Below are 27,281 nucleotides of genomic sequence, written 5' to 3'. Positions count from 1 at the left end.
CAGCCACAGAAGCTTTTTTTGTTTTTTTTTGTTTTGGGGTGAGTAGTAACTCATTAGAACAATTGTCAGATTTTTGCTACAGGGTTAAAATAAATAGGCATGTGTAGGCACTTCTTATATTCCACATGTCATAACCAGGGCAGGACTTACACACAGCCAACACAGGCTGTGGTGTAGGGTGGCAGGACTACCACATAGCTGACCACATAATCTATTCTTGGCTATTGGTAACATCTGTGAAGGTTCTCATTTGTCCAAGTTATGATATAGCTAGCAGTAGTTGGTCATATTCAGCTTGACTTGTTCTGTATCGTTGAAGATGTTTCACCACTCATCCAAGTGGCTTTCTCAGCTCCAATGAGTGTCAGGAACATATCCCAATAATAATAGCCACGCAAGGTAACTCAACCACCTTTATTCAATAACCATGGAAATTGTCAAGGCAAGTGTTGATGTTCCAAGAACATGATGGGAAATGTGAACGTTTGTGGAACCCTCCCCCCCCCCCCCCCCCCTGCATTGTACCATATCACAATACACAATGTTAACAGGCGCTTGATCACATATCGAACCAAAAGTCCATGGAGTTAAAAGTCATTAATGGCACAGGGGGTGAAAAAGTCCACCATGTAGGGCAGCCATCCAGAAACCAAAAGCCAGGGGTTCCACAGGGCTAAAACAAAGACAGACAGAGGCGCCTCTAAGTGTAGACTTTATGCAACAGGTTTAATGAATACAATTGTCTACTCACGTTAGTAAGCATATATTCATGCCCATAAAACAAGGTTCCAGTGTGGAGAAGTGTACATCATCCGGTCATGGACATCCATGGCCGGCTTGTATGGCAAGGTTAGAACCAGGAAGTAGGCTTGTGTATTTGCTTGACAGCAAGGCTTGGTGGATAGCCGAACCTGGATGATGTCATCATCCAGCAGGACGGATGTCCATGACCAGATGATGTACACTTCTCCACACTGGAACCTTGTTTTATGGGCATGAATATATTCTTACTAACGTGAGTGCATAATTTTATTCATTAAACCTGTTGCATAAAGTCTACACTTAGAGGCGCCTCTGTCTGTCTTTGTTTTTACCATATCACCATGCCTTGTGTGGCTACAACTGACCTTGTTGGTGTGATACTTAGGCTTTACAGTTGAACAGCACATGATGAGGATGGCACAAGACAGTTGTCCTAAGGGGACAGGATGTATAAATCTGCAATTACCTAAGCTGGTTTGTGCCAGGATGGACAAAGCAAAATAAAATGTTTTGCTGTCATAAACCAATCGTGTGAATTTCTATGTATCAGTACAATAATCAAGCAAGCATGGTTAAAGGAGAAGTATGGTCAAAATTATTTTGGCCATATTTCTCTTCTGGGTCATAGGAGTGCACTTATTTCTGCACTCCTGCTACTCAGATTTAACTAGCAATGAGATAAAGCCCTCTGTGGGTTGATATCACAGAACTGGTCCAGGCTCTGGAAGCTCTGAAAGGATCCCAACTTTAAGAAATCTATTGACTCTATCAATTGACTTGTGTAAAAGCAGCCTGTTGGAAAATTTTCTCTCGATCATCGCCGCCGGCTATAGCTTGCGGTGCTGTTGAGTGAATTCTGAGTGTATGACTCCCCCATCCATATCGAGTCTGTGGATGGGAGAATTGAGTAATTTTTATTTTGTTCAATATTCTGATTGAACAAACAAAACATGACTTGTCTATGACCAGCTTAAGGCCGCCCATACATGGAGCAAATTTATTTTCTGCAACCATGGGTTGTAGGAAAGAAATGAGCTTGATTCCCCAATCAGCACAGACGGTGTTCCTCCTGCCAGGCCATTGTCTTCTCCTGGCGGGGGAAGCCGTCCCCGCCGGGAGAAGACAGCGATTCATTGCTAGCGGCTATAGCAGCCACTATCGATAATCGCAGATAAAACCCAGCATGCTTGTTGTACCCAAGTCGATCGATCAATTAACTTGGTACATTCAGGCTGTCCATACACGGTTCGAATCTCGGCCGGTTCCAGCTGAACCAGCCGAGATTCGAACCATGTATGGCCTACCTAATTGTACATCTAGTTCAAGCACTTCTTATCTTATTGGTAAGATACAAAATAACAGCTACACCATTAATTATTTTTTAGAATATTTTTTAGAATGGCAGGTCTTAGTAACTGCTCTATATTGCCTTTTAAAGCATACGTAAACCCAGTCAATAAAATCTTAAATTTGACTTCACATGTAATGTAAAGTCGAAACTCCATAATGTAATACCTGGTTGAGGTCGTTGCTAGGGTACTACCTCTAAAAAGGATGACAGTGGTGACAACTCCCTATCCTTGTCTCCCAGTTATGCTCCTGCGTTTTTTCCCTATCACATGGGCTTCCAATGGTGACAACAAATGCCTATTGGCGTGACGTGGCGTGGCAGAGGCATGGTCCACTGTTGCGGCCCTCAGGAGGCCTGCACTATCTAATTCCATGCAGCCATTTCTGGAGTACATGTAGTCAGCAAGTGGCTGCAGGAGATCAGCGGCACAAAGATGAAAAAAAATAATTAAATAAAGTTAAAAAATCAAGTGTTTTATTTTTAATTAAAAAAAAAAAAAACTGTGATGCACAGCGGTTTGAGAAATTGAATGCCATTCAGTTAGTGTTTATAGTTAGGGCTTACATCTACTTTAGGATGGAGGCTGGATAGCTAAGTGACCTTACAATGACTGTTCTATGTGGCCTCATCGTGTAAAGCAAAATCCTTACTGCATTTATACATAACAGCTTGTGTTTTTGGCTCCCTGGTTCTCGGCAGCAGTCCACTCACCCCAGTTGACTGAGAATATTCTCCATCAAATGTAATTATTTGCATTCAGCTGATTTTCTAATTTATCTCCTCTGTCTCTCCTTCTTCTGTTCTACATCAAAACAGAGCAGTCACAGGACGTCTTGGCTTCTATGTAGTTTGTTTTAGCCATAATGCTAACTCTGTGTTTTTTCTGCTACACCATTTCCTCAGATAAACTTGTGCCCAATTTTGGTTTGACCTGCAGTTCCTGACTTTGCTTCCTGACACACTTCTTAATGCCTTTGGGTAAACCATTTTGGGAAGTAGGTCAAGAGTGAAAAGATGGCACTCTCTGCCAATGGCCCGGGGTTATTTGGGCTTGCACATGACTCGGGATTCCATATTTATTTTTAGAAAATACAGATATAAGCCATGACATGACTGCTGGAGAGGTCAGAGGAGGACAGATGTGGTCAGATGCACAAGCCTAGCTGTTTATACAGATGCTTGGAGGATGCAGATATTTACTGGCAGATGCGTAATGCACTCAATAATTAGCAGGCTGTTTTTGTTTCAAATGAAACATCAACATATTTATCTGTTTATGCTCTGGGGCAGTGTATATCTCTGTTTTGTACATTTAAAACTTTACATTTTAGGCTGTATTCATGAAAAAAGCCAAATTAAAGCGCATATATCACAATTATGTTGATACTATGTACAAGGGCTAAAATACTAGCCTATGGCAAATATGGAATTTAGGTTAAAGCCTAACCAAAATGTATTTTTGTTAGTTTTGGATAAAGCCGGGAACAGTTAAAATGTCCTTGACCCCACTGGGGAGGTATTTCTTCACTTCCTGTATCTGGGACAACTAAGCCCTGAGAGATGGTAGGAGGGATCCTAAAGGGGAGGAAGTAATTCAGGGTGCCCCGTTGGACTACATGGCTGTTGTCGATTGGCAATGACGAGGGGGGAGGGGGTTGCAGCAGTGATAGCGCGAATAAGCCCTCCTCCACACAATGCATAGCAATGAAGCCCTGTGCAGCTAATCAGGGTGACAACGCTGGAGTGAATTCACTGCAGGCCCTACAGCATTGGGGAACAGACCCAAAGGGCTGGCAGGATCACCAAGAATTTGTTTTCAATATAATTTTTTAAGTACTACACCAGAATATTAAGACCCCATTCAGACAGGGGCGACACGACTTGCTGGGGCGACCTGTGAAGTCGCGGTGCACAGCGTGCACCGCAACCTCGGCGCGACATGCATGGACTTCATATCATTGAAGTCAATACAGGTCGCCTCCAGGTCGCCCCAAAGTTTTTCTAAGTCGGAGCGACTTGTGTCGCTCCTATTAGAACGGGTCCTGTGCTAATCAATGGCAGGCAACCCACCGCGACTTGTCAGGCAACCAAGTCGCCTGACAAGTCGCGCTAGTGTGAATGGGGTCTAAGAAACCAAGAATTTTTAAATTTTTTTTTTTTTTTACATTAAAATACTGTTTTCATTAACTTTAAGGAAAACCTTGCAATAAAAATTGAAATATTTTTTTGATGAATACATCAAAATCATCTGGATCACCAATAATTTGTTTTCAATCATTTTTTTCCTCCCCCTTGCTCAGAATAGATACTTTTTTGTTAGTGTGGATAGATAAAGTGGAACTATTAGCAATTTGTTTTCGTTTTTTTCTTTTTCAATTTGGACAGAGTACCCTAGTTATAACCCCTGTAAGTTTTTTTGGTATCTGTGTCCAACTGAGGAGATTCACCTTCACTTCCTGTCCCACAGCCAAAACAGGAGTGAGACGAAATCCCAGAAAATTAAGGGAATCCTTTGCACCCCACCCCCGGTCCTCAAAACTAGTGTACCATTGGAAGATTTTCTCTCTATTACGTTTCCGGGGACAACCCAAAATTTGGGAATTGGATTTTATATAGAAATTATAATTTATAATAGAAACTGACAGGTGTTTTTTAATTCACCTCAACTCTTTTTAAAACAAAGTTTTGCCTCTAGTTAAATTTTAAAGGATAAGTTCACCATCTGTAACATGTTAAACCCGTATTCAGGGTGTAACATGTTGCAAATGCACCGCCACGTGCATCATTTTTTATTTTTGTAAAAGTGAACTTATCCTTCAAGCTGGCCATACTCTATGCAATCTGATAGTTTTAGTAAAACCAAAGGAGATTGTACTATGTAATATGAGGACAAACCTAAACAACCCATTTATAAGTATAGATTTAGGTAGGCCCTTTGCACTACATACACTATATTGTCAAAAGTATTGGGATACCTGCCTTTACGCGCACAGGAACTTTAATGGCATCCCAGTCTTAGTCCTTAGGGTTCAGTATTGTGTTAGTCCTCCGTATGCAGCTATAACAGCTTCAACTCTTCTGGGAAGGCTGTCCACAAGGTTTAGGAGTGTGTCTATGGATTGCTTATCCATGTCTTTATGGACTTTTATGGTCCAAATTATTTGGTGGAGGGGGGATTATGGCGTGGGGTTGTTTTTCAGGAGTTTAACTTGGCCCCTTTATTCCAGTTAAGGGAACTCTTAGGACTTCAGCATACCAAGACATTTTGGACAATTTCATGCTCCCAACTTTGTGGGAACAGTTTGGGGAGGCACCTTCCTGTTCCAACATGACTGGGCACCATTGCACAAAGCAAGGTCCATAAAGACATAGATGAGCGAGTTTGGGGTAGAAGAACTTGACTGGCCTGCACAGAGTCCTTGTCTCAATCCGATAGAACACCTTTGGGATAAATTAGAGCAGAGACTGACCTCACAAATGCACTTCTGGAAGAATGGTCAAACATTCCTATAGACACTCTCCTAAACCTTGTGGACAGCCTTCCCAGAAGAGTTGAAGCTGTTATAGCTGCAAAGGGTGGGCCAACTCAATGTTGAACCCTACATACTAAGACTGGGACGCCATTAAATTTCATGTGCATGTAAAGGCAGGCATCACAATACTTTTTTTTTTCTTTTTTTAGTTCATGGTAGATCTAAAGGCGATGGTAAAATCAAATTGTATATTTTATGGTTAGATGGATACAATTTTTTAAACTAAAATGTCCTCTCCTCAACAAGGGGAAGGGCTCAGATAATGACCCCTTCTACCCCACCAATACTGCATTTCCGCTTTAGGATCCCATATTGAATGGCAGTAGATATTCATATTTACATTGAGCTTTTGGGTATAATCCCAGGGATGTAAGTATACATGATGTGTATAATTACCGGTGCAGTTTAGCGAACAGGCCATAATAAGGCATTAAATACCTAATATTCATTACATATGGAACTATGTGTGATTTCATCCTACTTCATTTCATGTGCATTTTAAAAGGAAAGTATAAAAGACGTTATGGTTAGTTCACAATTAAGTAATTGATATAACAATCTTTATAGCAGAGGTTTCCAACTTTTTCTTTTTCACTTGCGTACAGCCTATTTCCATAAATTGTACCCTTCATATTAGAAAAATGTTGATATAGTTGCTGGTAGTTCAAATTTATATATTGTAATTGTAAATAAATGGCTCAGCAATGTGATTAAACCAATGGAATAATAGGGTCATTTAATGCCTTGAATCACACAGATTTATAGTGTAATGTTAATCACTGACTCCAGCAGGAACACTGTCTGTCTTGGCTCCTCTCCAGGATCTTCCTAGGCCTGGAGTGCAATGGCTGCCGGAAGATTTTTTATTTTTTTTGGAAGGGCACCTGGTGTCTGGCTCAGGAGGGCACTGAGCAGAATATGGCATTGCAATGGTCACACATGATGTGTCAATAGAGGCAGTGGGCACTGGGCTCCTCCTGAGTCTTGCAGCACATTGGGCCGTTGTATAGAGTTCTGGCGGGCACAATGTGGCCCTGTGTTTTGGTGGGTCAGTGTTGCACAAATTCAAGGCGGGGAACTGCAGAGTGCCTGGTTTGGCAGTGTGCTATATCTGCTGCTTGTGTGGAGAACTTCAGCAGATGGAGGGTGATGTTTGATCATTTCACTCCTCCTGCGCTGGTGCTGACTAGTGTCCTTCAGCAACCAAGAAGCACTTTGCTTACAATCACAGAAAAAACAAAGCAAAATCAATGCCGTGCAGGTACCCTTGGAATGGCGGGGTCTGGTGCAGACTGCACCACTACTAGGTACGCCATTGCCTTTCCCACTATTATTCAACTTTTTTTCATGTACCCCTAAATTCCTGACATGTACGCTTAGGGTACACAAACCAGGTCGGAAACCATAGATTACACTAGAAGTATATATACATTTTGGCTGCATAGAAGTATCATTATGGCATATAACGTGTAATAACTCTGTGAATTTATCCTTAAAATGTGTCCACAGGCCTAGCAGTCAGGAGCCCCACCAGCAAAACATACATAACCTAAGGCCAGGTTTGCATACGTTGGGTTGTAATCAGTAGGCTGATAAGCAGTGTATAAAGCAAGCATTTACAAAGCTTTCATCAAACTGCTTTCTTAAAGTATATGTGAACCCTTACGTTGTAAAATAGCCCATTCAGTTGAAGTAGAAATAAAAAACATTATAAAAACCTTGTCCCCCCCCCTTTTTTTTTTTTTTTTTTTTTTAAGTGATCACATACCCTCTGTTCTCAGCTGCACAGAGAGTTGTGAATGGAGAAACAGCAGTACAATGACCTTCCCAGTGAATGGTTATGCAGAGGGGGGGGAGGGATCATGTCACAAGTCTGATCATTGGAGCACAGCTAGAGCGTTGCTTTCATTTGTAGTGTAGTCAGTTTTTAATAGGAAAGCAGAGAGACTGGTAGGAAAACCAGGGATTTGACACAAAGTAAGCAATACAAAGAGAACAGAATATTTTTTCATACAAGTACATGGTACAGCAGACACATCAGGAATATGAAGTATTGGGTTTTACATATTCTTTAAAGCTTTTTAAAGCACCCTTCCCTGCTCTGGGGATACAAAATGCATAGCTACAGTACTGGCTGTAGTTTTAAAGATACTAAAGCTTGCTGAAGGTCTGCAAAAGCTCATGGCTACTGTACATCTTGCTCTCCACATTTTAATTTAATAAATACGCCTGTTAAACTCATTATCAAATCCCAATGTTTGTTGGCCCAAGTCTTGTGGATCATCAACTACTTCTAATGAGGCTCAAAGGTTTGCAAAGAACAGAAGTCTCTGTTATAAAAGAGGGAACTGATATTGAGAAGATTGATCATCCTTACTGACTACCCAAAGAAATGTCCTCTAAGTGGTTGCTACTGACAGAGGACAAAGCTGTGAGATTTTGCTGTCGCTTAAGTCTATGCAAGCTGTGATAAGCCTCTGGGAAATTTTCATAAAACACAACCATGTCTTTGTCCCTTGCGCTGCATCCCCACCCCGTCCATTGAATTCTATGTATGATTGCTCGCAAGCACTGTGGAAAGGGTTAATTCGCAACCAGTGAGATCATTAAGTTACCCAGGAAGCTGAGAATGGGGGTGCAGGGAAGAGGAAATGAGGATACATCTGTAAGAATGCTGGCCTCAAAGAGCCCAATGTTCAGTGTCTCTTATTCCCCTGCCTTAAATGAACTTCCATTGACCAGAATCATCTATCTTGTATGACTGTACAGCGTCTGCTCGATGTTTATGCAAACGGCCTATTTATATTACTAATAAATAATTAAAGGAGAGCAGGCGAGTGTGCTGTATGTTTAAGTATATCTAAGGTTTTTTTAATTTTTTAAAGAGTGGGGAAGGGTTAGATCCTTTTTTCTTTTATAGCTGTCTGCATCCTTACTGCGTATATTCACCCTCTCTATTTGTCCTGGTGACCACTGTCCTTGAGACAAAGAGTGATGGGGGATCCAGAAATTCAGGGTTGTTCTTTCAGTGGGGGCAGATTGTTTCAGTGACAGCTGTCAAAGCGGGGAATTTCCTCTACTTTGGAGATATCTTCTTTTTCATTTCACTAGCAGGGGTTCATCTGGTTGCCATGGTTGCTGGGGCAGAAAGAGAGGGGAAATCTTTCAGGGAGGAACACAGTCCTGGTGTGTCTCCAGGACAGGAAGTAAAGGGAAATCTCCCCAATACTCTGACTGCTTTACTATAAAAATACATTCTGTGGTATGTCAGCTGTAGAGCACCCTTGGTGCACTTCAAGGTGATGTTTAAAGCCTTAAGGTGGTTGTAATCCTAAAAGAAAAAAAAGAAAAATTGTTTAAGGCATGAGCTATAGCACAGTGCTTTGCCATGTAGTTTGTCCCTTCCTATGTTGTAATATACCTGGTTGATCCTGCCTGTTCTGTGTCCCCCTGTCTGTGCTGACCATGGTAGTCATGGCTGCTTAGCCTTGATACAGTTGTCACGTTACGTTCCTCTGTCAGCCCGCTCTCTGCTGTGAATCTCTCCCCTCTTCCCCTCCCTGCCTGAGAGCAGCTTTCCTCCCCACCCCTCCCGCCGCTATTCAGCTGCAATATGCAGCAACAATACATGTATCGACTCTGGAATATGCAGTTAGTAGCTATAGTTTTGCTTTTAAAGTATTTGTAAAGTCACACTGGGACTTTACTGGTTCCCCCTCTGGATTATGCAGTTAGTAACTATAGCGCGTGTGGGTTTTTTTTTTTTTCAAATGAAAAGGCTAAATACCTTTTCCCACATCGACGCTGTGCGGTCACTTGACTTCCCTCTGCTGGCCGGCTGACGTTAAGAGGAATCTTAGCCCTTCCCGCTGCTACGCATAGATCACGGAAGATTAGCGGAGGGGGATCACGTGACTGCCTAGCTGCGGTGTGAGAAAAGGTATTTAGCCTCTTCATTTTAAAGAAACACACACTATAGTTGCTAACTGAATAACCCAGAGGGGATATCAGTAAAGACACAGTGTGACTTACTTTAAAGCAGGGGTGTCAAACTCTATTTCATTGTGGGCCGCATCAGCATTATGGTTGACCTCAAAGGGCCTGTTGTATCTGTAAGACTAGATGTCCAGAGAACCCCCTTACAGATGCCAAGAACCTCCCCACCATCAAAAATCAAGAGTCCTTTACCCTCACTTACATCACACTGCACCCCCTTTACCTTGCGCTGCTGCCAGTAAGAAAATTGGGGTGGAGTTGGGAAGCAGTGCAGGGTCTGGCGGAGGACCAGAGGAGGGCAGGAGTCAGCTGCTGAAGTATGCTAAATGCTGAGACCAGGGGAGGTAGAGACAAGGGGGTGCTTTGGCTGCACAGAGAGTAGCAGGATGTGTAGGAGGAGTTCCGTCCACCTCTCTGCTGCCAACTGCTGAAACAAGGGGGTTGCTGTAGCTGCAGCTGCATGAAATGGCATGAAGGAAGGGCCGGATTCAGCCTGCGGGCCTTGTGTTTGACACGTGCTTTAAAGTATAACCAAAGGCAGAACTTGTATTTTTTCTTTTTTTGTTATGTATAGAGTGGAGATGGATTAGAACACCTGTCAGTTTTTATTGCTGTCTGTGTCCCCCCCCCCCCACCCGCTAAGAAGATTCATCCTCTCGATTTGTACTGTTTACCGTTATTATTGGAAGTGAAAGTAAAAGAAAAACCCCACTTTTGGGTTGTCCCTAAAAGGTAATAGAGGGGAAATCTTCCAATAGGAATACAAGTTATGGGGATCTGGGGGTCCCCAAGGAATTCCCTTCATTTACAGGGATTTCCTCACTTCCTGTTTGGCTATGGGACAGGAAGTGAGGGGAAATCTCTGCAATGGGACATAGATGGTGAAAAAAAAAAAAAATCTGGCAGGAGCTATAACCCTCCATTAGTCTATCCAAAATGAAAAAGAGTTTTGCCTGTAGTTCTACTTAAAGTCGAACTAAAGGGAAACTTTTTTTTTTTTTTTTTTTTTTCATTTTTAAAAGAGTAGTTGAGGGTTATAGCCTTTGCCAGATTTTTTTCGCCATATTTGTCCCATTGCAGAGATTTCCCTTCACTTCCTGTGCAAATTAGGAGAATTTCTTGTAGACCTCCAGGTCTCCAGAACTAGTGTCCCCATTGGAAGATTTCCCCTCTATTACTTTTCTGGGGACAACGTAAAATTTTGGGTTTTCTTTTTTTCTTTCAATGATAAAAAAACAGGACAAACTGAGAGGATGAATCTCCTTAATAGGGACACAGACAACCATAAAAACTGACAAGTATTCTAATCCCTCTCCACCCTATCCAAAGCTAAAGAAAAAAAAAAAGTTTTGCCTTTTAGTTATACTTTACATTTTTTTTTTCAGTTTTTATTAGTGAAATGAAAACTTATAAGTGCAGCTTGTAGATATAATAAAGTTGTCTTCTTTTTCAAATTTTTTTCCCATATAATGCTAGCCTCATTTTCTTGTTTCAGGGTGGCTCCTTTCCCTTGCAGGGACCCATGGAGCCACCCTGGTACGTGTGCCTGGGATTGGACTACAGGGCAATGTGCATATACTGCATACGCTGATGTGCACAGATGGCCTGACTGAATAAAAACACAGAAGACTCTCTGCTCCTTCTCCAAAGGAAGTGATTGACTGCGGTTTCTGAGACTCTGGCTTGGGAAATGCTGTCAATCCCTTCCTTTGAAGGAAGAGCAGAGGGCTTCCCTTGTGTGTGTAATCCAGGCTCCCTGTGCAACATGTGCAGGTCCAGCAAATCTAAAAGGAGGGGCACACATGCGCGCTAGCTCAAAGATTGATAGGACATGTAGTCCTGAAGTTAGGGAGATGTGACGCTATGAGTGAACGCTTCTTCACCCAGAAGTTTGGGGAAGCAGTGTAGTGAACCCGGAACAGGCAGCAGTGCACAGAAAAGAATGTAAGCATTTATAACCACGTATTAGGCAAACTATGTATAGGATAACGTTTACCATGTTGATTACAATGCATTCATGAAGAAAAAATGTTTAACGTACTACTTCATTACGCACAATTGATCATATCCTAAGACATAGAGGCTATTGGACAAAGTAGCTCAGTTTTGAAGGAATCTCAGCATAGTTGCAGCCCTGGTGAAGGGGGCATTCTTGTTTTGACCCCCAAAATGTGATGCCACCTGTGTTTATTAGATTAAACTGGACTCTAAATTGTCTTCTTAATTTATGGTGCAACCATTAAACTGACTGATGTTTGCATTCAGACTCTCTCTTCCGCTACTAGAAAGTAGGCATGACCCAAAAAGAGCAAGTGGGGGAAGCCGAGTTACTGCTCTAAAGCAGGCCATACACGATGCGAATTTCGAACGATTTATCATGCGATAAACGCAAGCGGCACTCGTGTACATCATGCGAGTGTACCATCAATGTGATCCGAAAATCGTACGACCAAACACTATTTTTTGTGCCCTTTTAACCACACCTCTACTGGACACACCCCCTACTGTTCTGTGTTTTGTTAGGTGAAATCATACAACTCCCCCATTAATGATACGAAATTTGGCCAATTTTCGCAAAAAAAACCCAACATGTTGGATATGTGAATTTTTGCTGTCGTACGAAAATCGCATGTTGCACATACCCCACTGACGATACGAAAATCGTTCGAATTCACTGACAATTTTGATTTTCGGACGAAATTCGCATCGTGTATGGCCTGCTTTACTCAGTTCACTGGTTTAAGTAGTTTGAACATATGTTGTCATCAAAGCAGTTAAAGGATAACTACACTCAAGAACAAAAATACAATATAATACAGCTTACCAGTTTTTAGATATGGTGGCAGGATTTGTTTTTTTTTCCCAATCCTTTTTTTATTGAAATTTTTCAACATTACATGCAAAATAACAGTCTAAAATAGCAAAAATCAAAGATGGCAACCTTCTTCATTCATCCAAAAAAAAAAACTATACCTACCATATGGCAAGAATATGCAACACAAAAGAAACCTGAGACCAGTAAAGTACAATCCTCACTCAAAACATTACCTCAAGGATAAGACATCATTGCATACCCCACCCTCCCCAACTTGCCTATAAATTAAGTGGTGTTGGGGCACTACTAGCAACTTAGCATCCTAATGTAAAGGAACACAAGAGCAGGTAGGAGAAACTAAACAATGCTACTTCCAGGAATTACAAAAATGCTTTTATTTAATCTGAGGTAGTAGAAGTGGAAGAGAGCCATCCACCCCACACTTTATCAAATTTGTGGAATGCCCCCTGTTGGAATAGGTGGGCTTATACAAGGGGACAGATTTATTAACCAGCGACTTCCAGGCCACTAACATTGGTGCTGATGATTTCTTCCATGACAAGACAATCCCTTTTCTGGCATAGACTAATAGCAGTTTGAGAAGGGTTTGTGTCGAATGTGTAGGGGCTAGAGAATCCACCAGACTCAAAAGATATACGTCACCTGAGGAGGAAATGGGAATGGTGGTAACTGAGGGATGAACAGATGCAGATTTTTTTTTTTAGAAGTACAGCTTGGATGGCAGTCTGGGATTCCTCCATAGATACAGTGGTGTGACTGGGCATAGCCACCCAGAAATAGAAAGCATGTTCTTTGCGGGCTTATGAGGTGAAAAAAAAAGGGAAAAACATGAAAAAAATCGAATTCAGTTACCACATCTATGGATTAATAAGCTCAAATATTTATCACTTTATACCATTTGGGTTTAGTTTCTCTTTAAAGTTAGCCTGGTAACCCTGTCAAAGATGTAGCCTAGACTTGTATCTTCTGGCTGAAACTGTATATGAATTATATATGTTCCATATTTACTTTACCATATATTTGAATCCAGAACACCATGAATAAATAAATACAAAAATACTATACATTGCCTTTTAAAATCTTCACTCTTCTGTGGTATTCTACTCACAAGGCAGTCAAGTAATAAACCTTGTAAATAATGTCTATTGCTATTTTATGTATTTATACACAAATTGTTCAGCACCCTTGAGAGTATATAGGTCATTCACATAAGTTACTGCCTCCAATATAGCTTACAATTGATAGTGACACATACGCACAAACATATGCACACACATACAGCAGGTAAAATAAGTATTGAACACGTTAGCATTTTTCTAGGTAAATATATTTCTAAGTGCCGGTTCACACTATTACGACTTGTCAGGCGACTTGGTCAGCCTGGCAAGTCGCGCACCGTCGCGGTCCATTGAGTAGTACAGGACTGGTTCTAATAGGAGCGACACAAGTCGCTCTGACTTAGAAAAAGGATCCTGTACTACTTCGGGGCGACCTGGAGCGACTTGCATAGACATTCATTTTATGAAGTCCGTGCAAGTCGTGCCGAAGTCGCGGTGCACACGACTTCACAGGTCGCCCCCTTAGTCGGAGCGACGTAGTGTGAACCGAGCCTAAAGGTGCTATTGACATTACATGTTCACCACATGTCAATAACAAATCATGCAATTCATACATACAAAGAAACCAAAACAAATAAGTTCAGAAATGAAGTAAAGTGTAATAAAATGGAATAACACAGGGAAAAAGTATTGAACACGCTAACTGAAATGTATTTAATACTTCGTACAAAATCTTTTGTTGGTAATGACCGCTTCAAGATGCCTCCTGTTTGGAGAAATTAGTCACATGCGTTGCCCAGGTGTGATTTTGGCCCATTCTTCCACACAGTCTTCAATTCTTGAAGGTTCCATGGGCCTCTTCTATGAATTCTGATCTTTAGTTCTTTCCAAACATTTTCTATTGGATTCAAATCAGGTGATTGGCTTTGCCATTCTAGCAGCTTTATTTTCTTTATTTGAAACCAATTGAGTTTCCTTGGCTTTGTGTTTACCAGTTGTCTTGCTGAAATGTCCACCCTCGTTTTCATCTTCATCATCCAGGTAGTTGGCAACAGTTTATGAAGAATGTCTTGGTACATTTTTCCATTCATCCTTCTTTCAATGATATGATGTTTGCCAGTACCGTATGCTGAAAAACTGCCCCACACCATGATGTTCCCACCTCCAAACTTCACTGTTGATATTTGGGGTGATGCGCAGTGCCAGTTGACCTCCAAACATGATGTGTATTATGGTATCCATTTTATCCAAAGAGTTACATTTTGGTCTCATCTGACCAGACTATATTCTCCCAGCATTTCACAGGCTTGTCTAAATGTTGTGCAGCAAACGTTAAATGAACTTGAACATGCTTTTTTTTCAGAGATGGAGTCTTGTGTGGTGAGCGTCCATACAGGCCATGGTGGTTGAGTGCATTATTTATTGTTTTCTTTGAAACAATTGTACCTGCTAATTCCAGGTCTTTCTGATGCTCTCCACAAGTGGTCTTTAGCTCTTGGACAACTCTTCTGATAATTCTTTTCACTCCTTTGTCAGAAATCTTGCAAGGAGCACCTGTTGAAATGAAGTTCTTTCCACTTCCGGATTATGGCCCCAACAGTGCTCCCTGGAACATTCAGAAGTTTAGAAATCCTTCTGTAACCAATGCCATTCAGAATGTTTTGCAACAATAAGGTTGCAAAGGCCTTGAGAGAGCTTTTTGTTTTAACCCATCATGTTTCTTCTTTGACAATGAGACACTTTTTCTTTTTTTTTTTTTTTTATAGACCATCAGTTGAGACTGAACCAGCTGATATTAATTTGCACTGACAAGAGGCAGGATTGCTTTTTAATTGCTAAAAGTTTTCAGCTGATGTCTTGGCTTTCTGTGCATTTCTGAACCTCCCTTTCTTCATGTGTTTAATACTTTTTTCCCCTGTGTCGTTCCATGTTCTTACACATAACTTAATTTTTTGACTTATTTGTTTTGGTTTCTTTGTATGTATGGAGTGCATGGGTTGTCACTGACATGTAGTGAAAATTTCATGTCAATAGCACCTTTAGAAATATATTTACCTAGAAAAATGGTGACATGTTCAATACTTATATTCTCACTGTACATAACACACACACACAGGGCTGCTGATAGAAATTGCGGGGCCTGTACAGACTACTTGACAAACCCCCCCCCCCCCCCCCCATAAATATTAAAGCTATATTTAGATAAAAATACAATAAAATAATAATTAGCAGACACAAATGCAACATTACTCACAGAATTCCTGCTAAATCTAAAAGCTGAAACTAGGTTGATAAATAAATCTCTGTGTGTGAATGAGGTCCTGGGGCTCATGCACATGGGTGCTGTGGTCCGTACAGTGTTGATCAGTGGTTCATTTATGTGGGTGGCCACCTGGAGCTGTAGGAACACAGCTGCAGGTCCTAATTTGACAGGCGTTGGGATGCAGGTGTACAGCCTGAACACAGACCGTGTGCATTTGGGGGCCACTCACCTGCACACCTGTCCAATTAGGGCCTGCGGCTGTGTTTGTACAGGCGCTGCATCCCCATAGAATGACAGGTGGCTCCAGCCCAAACCCCTCCTTTATACAGCCGTAGTACCTGTGGGAATGAGCCCCTAATTATATTTTTCTAACCTAAAAAACAGATCTCTCCAGCGATGTGCTGTCACTACTAAGAGGGATTCGATCTTCATCTGGTCTTCTCTCACGCATGCATGTGGGAGTCATGGTCACAGCACAGCTCTCTCAATGGATGGTATGCCGTCCATTGAGAGTGCAGTGCACATGCGCTGATGCTATCACTGGCTGCTATGTTTAGGAGATATTCACTGAACCAACAGGTAAGCCCTATTATAGGCTTACCTGTAGATACAGGATAAACAATGGAGTTTACTCCTGCCAGATCACTTAGTAAATGGTTAAATAGAAGGAGTTGATACATGAATGCAGAGGGAACTGACAGTGAAGGGGAGAAGAAGCAAAGGTGCACAGGTCAGGAAGCTGCTCAGGGAGAGGAGTGGGAAGCACAGCTACATAAAGCACACTAAACGTCACTGGGACAAGATAACAGGCAGCTATGGAACCAATGTAACAGTAAATTCTTTACTCCATGGGAATTTAGCTGATCAGCTGTGACTGTGTCAGGAAGACAGAACAAAGGGCGAGAGGTGAAAAAATATACAGTCTGGGACAAGGAGTATAGGAAGAACTGCAGGGAGAGAAACAAAGTTACAGAAATAACAAACTCAGGAGCAGAGCTAACATTAGAGCCAGCCTTGAGAGGGGGGGGGCACACAGGGAGGGGGATTAGTGAGGGACAACTGTCTAAGCAGATAAAAGCTGGCAGCAGGGAGAGGGGGAGTATCTGCTTTCAGCTGCTGGTGGAAGATTTCTGTAAATGTTGTTCATTACTAATCCCCCTCCCTGTGTGGGCCCCCCTGTGTGCTCGGGCCCCCTATAAGAGGACCGGTTTTCCCCCACCCTATCAGCGGCCCTGCACACACACACACACGCATGCACGTGCACACACACACACACACGCATGCACACACACACACACACACATGCACGCTTAAACAAAACCTGTTCTGAGGTCATAGGACTATTTTACTAAAAGAGTAAGACTATTTACCGAGAAATTAATAAGAATATTTACAGAGTTTAGTAAATATGGTGAAACTGTGCTTCCTTCAGTCATGTAATCAAGTATTGAAAATGATTGGGCGTTTAAATTGAACACTGCTTTAACCTATTTACTGAACAGTACAGACATCTACCAAAATGTTTTTTTGGCTTTTGTAACCAGTTACCATCTCTGCCTAAAACTGGACTCTATAAGAACCTATTTAAGTGTATTTAATGCAATTTGATAGCAAACCTTTCTGACAATGTTTCCTTTGTTGTACTGACTGGTTGATCTGATTTTAGGACCACTGCTATTACCACGGAGTTGTTCAGGGGCAGAAAGACTCCAGTGTAGCAGTCAGCACCTGCTCAGGAATAAGGTACAACATCTTCTTCTCTACTGCTAAATATACTTCCTTCTGGGAAATGCAATGGCAAGCCTCCCCTAGAGGTTTGCCTTATGCCTTTTGAGTCCATGATGTAAGCAATGAACCCCTCTCCTACCAGCCAATTTATACTTACGGTAATCCTTCTTCCTCTGTTCAGCTTGGTTTACTTTCTTACAGTATATTTTATGACACATGAGGTGTCATAAAATATACTCCTCTTCCACTATGTTTGACACCTGTACATTCTGAAAACTGGCTGTTCAGGTGGCTTGGTGGCTTATCAAAGTATGCATGTTATAATTTAATGAAAATACATTTGCTATGATTTACTTGCGTTCCTATCTCGATTTTATCCGTTTTAAAGTCCCATACTGATTCCCCTGTGATAGGGCGAGTCCTTTTTTTTGCTTCTCTGTACACCTACACACTTTTTTTTTTTTTTTAGTTTTTTGTTTTTGAATCAAAGTATTAGTGACTATGCTTCATACTAAATGCATGTATCAAATAGATTGTATCACTTTCTATGGATGTGTAGTCTGCAGGGCTGAAGTGTGGACAAAAACAGGCCTGGGCCATGACATGGAAAGATGTGCCTGGTCTTGGGCAAAGTTATGCCTCGTACACTCGCAACAATTATCGGCCGACCGATCGGCCGTCTTTTGTCCGGTGTTGTTGTGTTGGTTGAAATGTGCTCTAGACTGCACACAAATTTTCTCGGCCAACAAAAACCAACCTCAGAAGTGATGTCATGTGCTGGTTTACTTTTCGTGTGTTTTTTCTTCTCTGAGCATGCCCAGTCTTGCTCATCAGATTTTTGTCTGCCGAAATCTGTACTGACTGACGGAAAATCGGCCGTTCTGTTGACGGCCAACAAAAATTTTATAGCCTGCACACCAGATTTTGTTTGGCCGAAAAGTCGGAGTCGGTTGTTGGAAGCATCATACTAACAAGCTGAAAATCGGACGATTGGACGTTGGCCGAAATTTCACGGCCAACAATCGTTGCGTGTGTACAAGGCATTAGGCCTAGAGGACTCCTGAGTTCATTAACGTCTAAAAATAGGGAACTCCAAACAGAAAGCTAAATATGCAGTTGAATTACATGCTTTATATGTGAACTGTCTTAACCACTTAAGCCCCGGAAGATTTTACCCCCATTCCGACCAGGGGGTATTTTGTGATTCGGCACTGCGTGACTTTAACGGATAATTGCGCGGTCGTGCGACGCTGTACCTAAACGAATTTGGCGTCCTTTTTTTCCCACAAACAGAGCTTTCTTTTGGTGGTATTTGATCACCTGTGCAATTTTTTGATCACGCGCTATAAACAAAAAAAGAGCGTCAATTTTGCAAAAATAGCAATATTTTTCACATTTTTTTATATGAAATTCCCCCCCAAAAAAATGTAAAAATCAAAATTTTTTAATATTTTTGGCCAATTTGTTTTATGCTACCTATGTTTGGTAAAAAAAATCGCAAAAAGCGTATTTTGATTGGTTTGCGCAAAAGTTATCGCGTTTACTAACAAAGGGAAAGATTTTTGTCATTTTTGTTGTTTTTTTTTTTTAACGCGTAATGGCGGCGATCTGCCATTTTTTTTTTTTTGCGGTACTGCGACATTGCGGCGGACAGATCGGACCCTTGACTGACATTTTTGACACTTTTGGGGTTACCAGTGACATTTCTACAGTAATCAGTGCTATATATATGCACTGTTACTGTAAAAATACACTGGTAGTGAAGGGGTTAACTTTATTTGGGAGGGAGGGGCTGTATGTGTCCCTAGGGGCGTGCTTTCTACTGTGATTGGCTGTGGCTTGAGCTGTAAGGACACTGATCAACGGATCTACATAGTAGATCCATGTGATCAGTGTCTTTACAGCGAGGAGAATGACAGGTGGCTTGTTTACACAAGCTGCCTGACATTCTCCCTCTCCCCCGCTGATCGCCGAGTGGCCGGCGGACATCGGGTCCGCTGGTCACGCGCGCGGGGGGGTCCGTGACCACGCGGGAGCGGGAGTGCGCCTCCGGCGGCGCACGCTCGCTCCCTAGACCCTCACAAGCAAGCAACGTAGCCCTACGTTAGTTTGCCTGTGAGGGGCTGACCGCCGACGTAGATAGTCATGCGGCGGTCGGCAAGTGGTTAACTACCCAAAGGATTTGTAATTCTGTTCAGTTAGTCTTATAGACCAGTCACCTCTGCCAGACACCATAGCCAGGTCCCTCACCTCCAGTGCAGTTAAAGAAGAGCTTCGGTCTCCCCCAAAAAATTAAAAGTCAGCAGCTACAAATACTGAAGCTGCTGACTTTTAATATAAGGACAATTACCTGTTCAGGGCTGTCCTTACTGAAGCCCGTTCTTCACTGGGCTTCGGGTCCCTAGCACCAGCATCTTAACTAAGGGAAACCAGCTGGGAAGCTGTACATGCCTCACACTGCAAAAGCCGTTCTGTGCTTTGTATATGGTCCTGCACTCTTCTGGGACCTGTGATGTGTCCCAGAAGGCTGCGGGTTAAGGGGAGGGTGAGCTTCCACTCAGATTGCTACGGTGATCTGGGCGAAAGCAGGAGTGAGTACCTGTCAAAACAAGGTACCTGCTCCCTCCTACAAAAGTAATTTCCAAATGGTAAAGAGGAGGGGGTAGGAAACTAGCAGAACTTCCCGTTTTGGGTAAAGTTCTGCTTTAAGTGGTACAGCTTGGTCAAAGATCCACTGCCAAGCTAAAGATTGAAAATTGAGGAAGCAGAAGCATGTTAACAAGGTCATCTTTGTGCTCTCCCTTCTTAAAAGTTCAGAGTTAGATTAATAGCACTCTGAAAAACCATAGAGGTGTGATATGTTCATAGTGCAGGCCCTCCCTCTTCCAGCTTTACAAGACAGTGGATTGCAGGAAGCTAAAATAAAGGCCTGTTCAAGTACTTATACAAGCCGTATTCAAAATAAATTGAACCATTTTTTTTAATAAGCACATAGCTGAATACATGGGATACATGGCTGAATACATAGAAAAACACATACATTGTGTTTTTATAACAGCCTGAAGCTCAGCTTGAACAAGCAATAGGCCTGATTAACAAGTTGGTGGTAGATATGCTAAAGGAAAAAAGACTGAGCAGTTGCACTCAGTTTTCACATAACTTAGTGAATGTGTTGAAGCTCTGCTGATGTCCATAATCAAATTATGGGCAAGCAAAAATACTGTTTTTTTTTTCAATTTTCTTGCACCTGATTGGGTATTTTTTACAAAGTGTAGCTTCACCACATATAATCTGGGGGAAATGAGTGCAACTGTACTTGCAAATTGCAAAGCCTGTAGTATATTAGACATATGGTTTGTGATTAGATACTGGTAAAAGAAATTTGTTAGAGCTGCCCCCAGAGTGTGCCATATAGCCCCACCCACACCATGAGGCTCCAGTTTTTTCTAGTGGCCTTAGGTGATAGACCTGTTCTCCTCTGGAGAACTATTATTATTTTTTATTTTTTTCCCAACCACTTTTTCCTGAAGCTTCTATCAAGATATGACTGTTTATTGCCCTGGGCTATCTAGCAGTTTCAGGATCAGTTGCCCACTGTGCGTATCTTGGGGACCATATCCAGACCTCAATGTTTGCTTCAGGCACTGGATTCCGCATTAGGTATTCACTTTGGCACATAGCGCATTGTGTGTATTTAGCCACAGGGTGCTATACAGGTCCAGGGTGCAGCCCATTTCTATGCTTCCCAGACTCTGAAGACCCCTTCAGGGGTATGCCCGCTGTGACAGTTGAAGCCTTTGCCTCTAATAGATCCATTTTCATGGATAAAGTAAGACAGGATTTGCCTTTGTATTTACACCGGTTCCTGCCCTTAACTAACACATTCTGCAGTCCGTAGCACACTATGTGGTGCAATAGGCAGAGAATTTGGTGGGTGTTATTCACTTTATTATGGTAGCCCCTGCCATTTTGTCTCTAACATTTCTCGGCGCAAGCAATTCAAATATGGTGGGTTGCACCCCCCCCCCCTCTCCCCCGTCCAGACTTAGTCTCAGGAGGATGAGGTACCTGTGTCACACTTCCTGGATGACCCTTTTCCACCTGCCTTTTCCTCCAAGAACTTGTATAGCACACTGCTGCACTCCTGCTGCAAACTTCTACAGAGACAGTCACAGAAACACAGTAAGTGCATGAGTTCTAGCGACTCATTGGCAGATCACAGGCACAAGAGAGCTGGGACAGAAGGCCTGACGCCCTATAGGAAACTCCAATCACCACTCAGAGTGATAGCTGTTCCCTTGTTCTGAAGCAATGTCCTATTATACTGCTCCCATTATCTGACTTTGGCTCCCTCCTAAGGCACTCAACATAAGGCTTGTCTGACAAAAGCAGATTTCTTTATCGTACATCACGGGACACAGAGAAGCTATGATAATTACTATCTGGGTTATACCCCACCTATAGGTGAATGGACACTGGCAACTAATAACGACAGGAAGTCCCCCTCTATATAAACCCCCCCATACAGGAAGTACCTCAACTGTTTCATCGGTGTCTTAGAGGTGATGGTCATGGATGGAGAAGCTCCCCATATTTTAAAGTTATAGTTACATAGTAGGTGAGGTTGAATAAAGACAATAGTCCATCCAGTTCAACCTGTGTAGGTGTGTGTGGCTGTAATCATCTCACATAGCCCTGAATGTTCTGATCCTTGAGATGTATGTCTAAGAGTCTTTTGAAAGCCACCATACTACCCGCAGAAACCACCTCTTGTGGTAGAGAATTCCACAATCTTGTAGCCCTAACAGTAAAGAACCCTCCACGTTGCCTGAGGTTAAAACGCTTCTCCTCTAATCGCATTATGCTATTGTCCCTTATAAAGATCCTGCAGGATCCAAGTGATCTGGCGATCATATCCATCCAAAAGTGGAAGACTAAAATGGATAGTACCTGAGCCTCAGTAGATGGAAGACTGTGAGGTGTTGCCTGTAATGTGACCTCCTTGGGCGCAGGACCCTGGGATCTGGACCCTTGGTGAAGACTGACTCCAAAGGCGATCCGGCAGGGTGCCCAACAGGTCACAGGGAGTGGCCCCAGGATTAAAGGGGGACTCGGTCCTTGAAGAGCCACAAATGACAGAACCCTCCATGATGGGTGAAGGTTGGATTCTAGCTATAAGTAGAGTCCTGTGGCAGGATTGATAAGTAAGGTTGCTTTAAATGAGATGCACTGTTACCTATATGATATTTAACAGATAGCGGGTGCCATGATTTATGTCTCCACTAGAGGGCAGTGATGTTTATTTAGCTGTGGTATGCTTACCTGGATTCCTCACATTGTTTGCACAGCCAACCCCCCTGAAGCCTGGTGGGCAGCGGGACTAATATACCCCGCCCACGCATTTGCTTTCACCCGGCGCTTTCTGTGGCCATTTCCTGCCGAGGTATATGGCTGTAGGGGCAGGTACGGCCCTATTTACGATCATGCATGAGTGTGCATGTGGAGCCGGGGCGTTTCCATGACTCGTCAGGCATTTTAAGGAAGTGTTCTCGGCAGCGTGGGCTTGTGTAAAGAACTAGATGAGGCACAGAGCAGCTGCAGCTGGGTGCATGAGTCACTGTGGGTGGATGGATGCAGGCACTGACAGGTTCTGTTACTGTGGGGGCAACTGTGCTGTGTATTGTGATAAGATGATTACAGCTTAACACAAGGATTGAGTGCAGTAAATTAGTACCTCAAGTTTCTTGTCTGGAGCAATGTCCTCCTGGAAAAGGAGTGGGGGACAAAGTAGGAAGGGGCACAAGTATGCCACCGTTAGGATTGGAAGATCATAGCCGAGCATCCTCTGTGTTAACCTCCTCTGAGAGGCCAGAGGTGACTGGCCAATCTGAGCCATTACAGTTTTCAGGCATAGTAGCTCCATTTAGTGCTTCTGTCTCAGCCTGCGTCACTAAGGACAATTTGGCGTCCGCTTTAGCCGGCCTTGAGGGACAGATTGCTGGCATGACTGCTTCAGCATCACAAGGAGGAAGGAAGCGTGATAGATTCCCCTCACCTGAGCCCCCCCCCCCCCGTTTTAGTAGAGGATGTGGAAGAAGTAGCTGTAAATTACCTAGAAGAAGGTCAAGCTGAGGATTCCATTTCGGGGAATCAGAGTCTGAGGAGCCATTTTCAGCCTCTCAATCTCAGAGATTTTTAATTCAGTCTCTCACTGAAATGGTCCGGTCTGTATTTAAATTACCTCTCTTATAGATTTCTGAAGTCTTTTTCTTCATTAGGCTCATTACGCCCTCGGCAGTACTTTCAGGCTTTTCCCTTACATCCGCTTTTAGAGCAGATAGTGTATGCTGATTGGGGTCACCCTGACAAAGTTTTTGTTCCTCCCAAAAGGCTTTCTCTGTTGTAACCTATGGAGGAAAAATTCACAAAGTGGAGTATGCCTATGGTTAATGCTATTTCTTCTGTAAATAGAAATGTAACCTGTACTGTAGACAATGCCCATGTTTTTAAACATACAGCGGATAAGAAATTGGAATCTTTACTAAAAGCTTATTTTGCTATTGCTGGGTCTGCGATACAACCTGCAGTGGCAGCTATAGGAGTTTGTCAGTCTTTGAAAGACCATATTAAGCAGTAGCCAAGAGTATTCCTGCTCAGGGGGAGTCTGCTGAGGATTTAGCAGACTTGCCTCGGGCTTTGTGTTTTGCAGTAGATCCTCTTAAGCACTCCATACAGCAGGTGTCATGGTTTGCTCTTCTGTCAGTACATATGCGCAGAATTCTGTGGTTAAAAAATTGGTCTGCGGAGATACCTTGTAAGAAGTTACTAGCTGGTTTTTCCTTTCATGGGAAACGCCTATTTGGTGACGGTCTGGATAAACATATCCAGAAGACTTCAGAAGACTAAAGGGGGGAAGAGTGTGTTTCTACTTTTAAGGTGTCTAACACTCAAGTACCCAATACTTCTAATTCTAGGCAGTTTCAACGGCCTCAGCCGTTTGGATCTATAGCAAAACTTCCAATGCAAGGGCCAAGGAAGCCCTGGGTCCAGAGGCCTACCAAATCTAGCTCTAAATCTACCTTATGAAGGGGTGCCCCCACTCAGTCGAGTGGGAGGAAGACTACTATAGTTCTCGGATGCCTGGGTAGAAGTGATTCAGGACAGCTGGGTTGTTTCCACAGTCTTGCAGGGGTACAAACTAGAATTCTGTGTGTTTTCTTATCCTCTGTTTTTAAAGTCCAATATACCCACAGATCCGTTAAAGAGGAAATCCTTTTTTTCAGGCTCTAGACCATCTGAAATCACAAGCAGTGATTACAGAGGTTCCGGACGATAAGAAATTCAGGGGCTTCTACACCTATTCTGGATCTCAAAGCCCTAAACCAGTTTCTAAACATTCGCAGGCTTCAAATGGAGTCAATTTGCTCAGTCATTGCTTCTCTGCAAAGAAGAGAATTTCTGGCATCCATAGACATCAAAGATGCATACCTACAAGTGCCATTTTTCTAGGCCTATTAGCAAAGGTTTCTGCGATTTTTGGTGGAAGACTGTCATTTTCAGTTCGTGGCTTTGCCCTTCGGGTTAGCCATGGCTCCACAAGTGTTCACAAATAAACCTAGTTCCGATATTGGCAATTCTAAGATCTCAGGGGATAACAGTTGTAGGATACCTGGATGATCTATTGCTCATAGATCAGTCGGCTTCTACTCTAAGCCAGAATGTGTTCCGAGCAGTTCAGTTCTTAGAACGTCTGGGTTGGCTTCTGAATTTGGCAAAATCAGGGTTGCAGCCAGTTCAGAGTCTAAAATATCTGGTTCTCCTTGTGGACACAGTACAGGCAAAAGTGTTTTTGCCACCAAAAAAGGTCGAAGCTGTAAAGGATCTTGTCCGGATCCTAAGAGGGGAAAAAGTATCCTTCTGTACTTCTTTGCATGAAGTTGCTAGGGAAGATTCTGTCTTCATTAGAAGCAGTTCCCTATGCCCAATTCCATGCCAGACCATTACAAAACAGCATTCTGTCAGCCTGGAGCAAAAAGATCTAGGCCCTAGATTGTTGCATGTCTGTCACCAAGGGTGGATCAGAGTCTCAGTTGGTGGTTGGTAACCAGGAATTTGAAGATAGGAAAGTCCTTTCTACCAGTGGTCTGGAAGGTGGTGACCACAGATGTCAGTCTCTCCGGCTGAGGAGCAGTTTTGGAGGAAGCCACTATCCAAGGAAAATGGTCCTGGTTAGAAAGGAGCTTGCTCATCAATATCCTGGAAATTCGAGCAGTTGGTCTGGCTCTAAGGTTCTGGACTACCAGACTATGGGATTGCCCCGTCAGGGTCCAATCCGACAATGCCACGGCTGTAGCCTACATCCACCATCAGGGGGGCACCAAGAGTTAGTCAGCCCAGAAGGAGGTGGGTCACATCCTATCCTGGGTGGAGAAATTTGTACCATGCCTGTCGGCAGAATTTATTCTGGGAAAAGAGAACTGTCAGGCGGACTTTCCCAATCCCCAGCAGATGTTTCCAGGGGAATGTTCTCTACATCCTGAAATCTTTGCATTGATTTGTCAATGATGGGGGGGTTACGTACGTAGATCTGTTGGCATCCAGGTTCAACAACCAGTTGGACAGATTTGTGTCCAGGACCAGGGATCCGTTTGCAGTTGGAGTGGATGCCTTGGTTACTCCTGGGATCAGTTCTCGCTGATCTATGCCTTCCCCCCGGTCCAGCAAGCACTTCTGACCATAAAGTTAGTCTTTTTGGTTGCAGTAACATCAGCTAGAAGGGCTAACGGCTCTTTCTTGTGAGAAGCCATTTTTGATCTTACACCAAGATAGGGTGATTCTGGGTTTTTGCCCAGATTCCAAATCTTCAAACAACAGAGGAAAAGTTGTTACATTCTCTCGATGTAGTAATTACATTCAGAGTCTATTTAAAAATGTCAGCTCAGATTCAGAAGACCGATTCTCTGTTTGTGCTGCCAGAAGGGCCCAGAAAAGGGCAGGCAGCATCTAAGTCAATGATCCCCCAATGGATTCGCCAGGTTATTATCCAGGCATATGGTTTTATCAGGTGAATGTTAAGGCCTAAGAGGATTCTGCGTTTGATTGCAGTCTGCTGCAGGCATGCTTTCAGTCCGATGGTGGTTGTCGTAATCCGTGTCCCCCTCCCCTCAAGTGCATTGCTTTGGGACATCCCAGATAGTAATTATTATGGCTGCTCTGTGTCCAATTACCTACGATAAAGAAAATTGGATTTTTCCTACATCTTGCCTGTAAAATCTCTTTCTTGGAGTACATAACTGGACACAGAGGTCCCCTTCCTCTTGTCTGGGAAGTTTATTGCTTGCTACAAAACTGAGGTACTTCTTGTATGGGAGGAGTTATATAGAGGGAGACTTCCTGTCTTTTTAGTTTCCTGTGTCCATTCACCTATTTCGCGTTTAACCCAGGTAATAGTTATTATGGCTGCTCTGTGTCCTGTGATGTACTCCAAAAAATGGATTTTACTTTTGGCACTTCCTGGATCTTTGGTTTCCTGTAGCCAGAAACGCTACAGGTCCTCTATTTTCTTTACTCCCTGTTCAGAAGAGGATGCTCCTTTGCTTGAGGATTTTACGGAGATGGGGTAAAGGACCCTGATTTTATAGCAGAGGTTGCAGAGGATTTTCCCTCTCCTGCATTTTTTGAAGTGGAAGCTACAACTTCACGCCACGTGCTCTCTCTACTGTCAACACACAAATTGATGTGGTGCGCACTAGTC

General features: G+C 42.9%; 1 protein-coding gene across 1 annotated transcript in view; it reads left to right on the top strand.

Moving 5' to 3' along the window:
• The window catches only part of ADAM19 (ADAM metallopeptidase domain 19), a 159,006-nt gene that overhangs the window by 79,102 nt on the left and 52,623 nt on the right, over positions 1 to 27,281 (top strand). Inside the window, exon 5 of the mRNA XM_082254624.1 lies at positions 17,466 to 17,542. Within this exon, the coding sequence (XP_082110750.1) occupies positions 17,466 to 17,542 (77 nt within the window). The remainder of the gene's footprint in view (positions 1 to 17,465; positions 17,543 to 27,281) is intronic.

Source organism: Pelophylax lessonae (assembly GCF_965119305.1).
Source record: "Pelophylax lessonae genome assembly, chromosome: 4".
Taxonomy (NCBI): domain Eukaryota; kingdom Metazoa; phylum Chordata; class Amphibia; order Anura; family Ranidae; genus Pelophylax; species Pelophylax lessonae.
The sequence above is the reverse complement of the archived record's forward strand: the minus strand, read 5'-3'. Positions and strand labels throughout refer to the sequence as shown.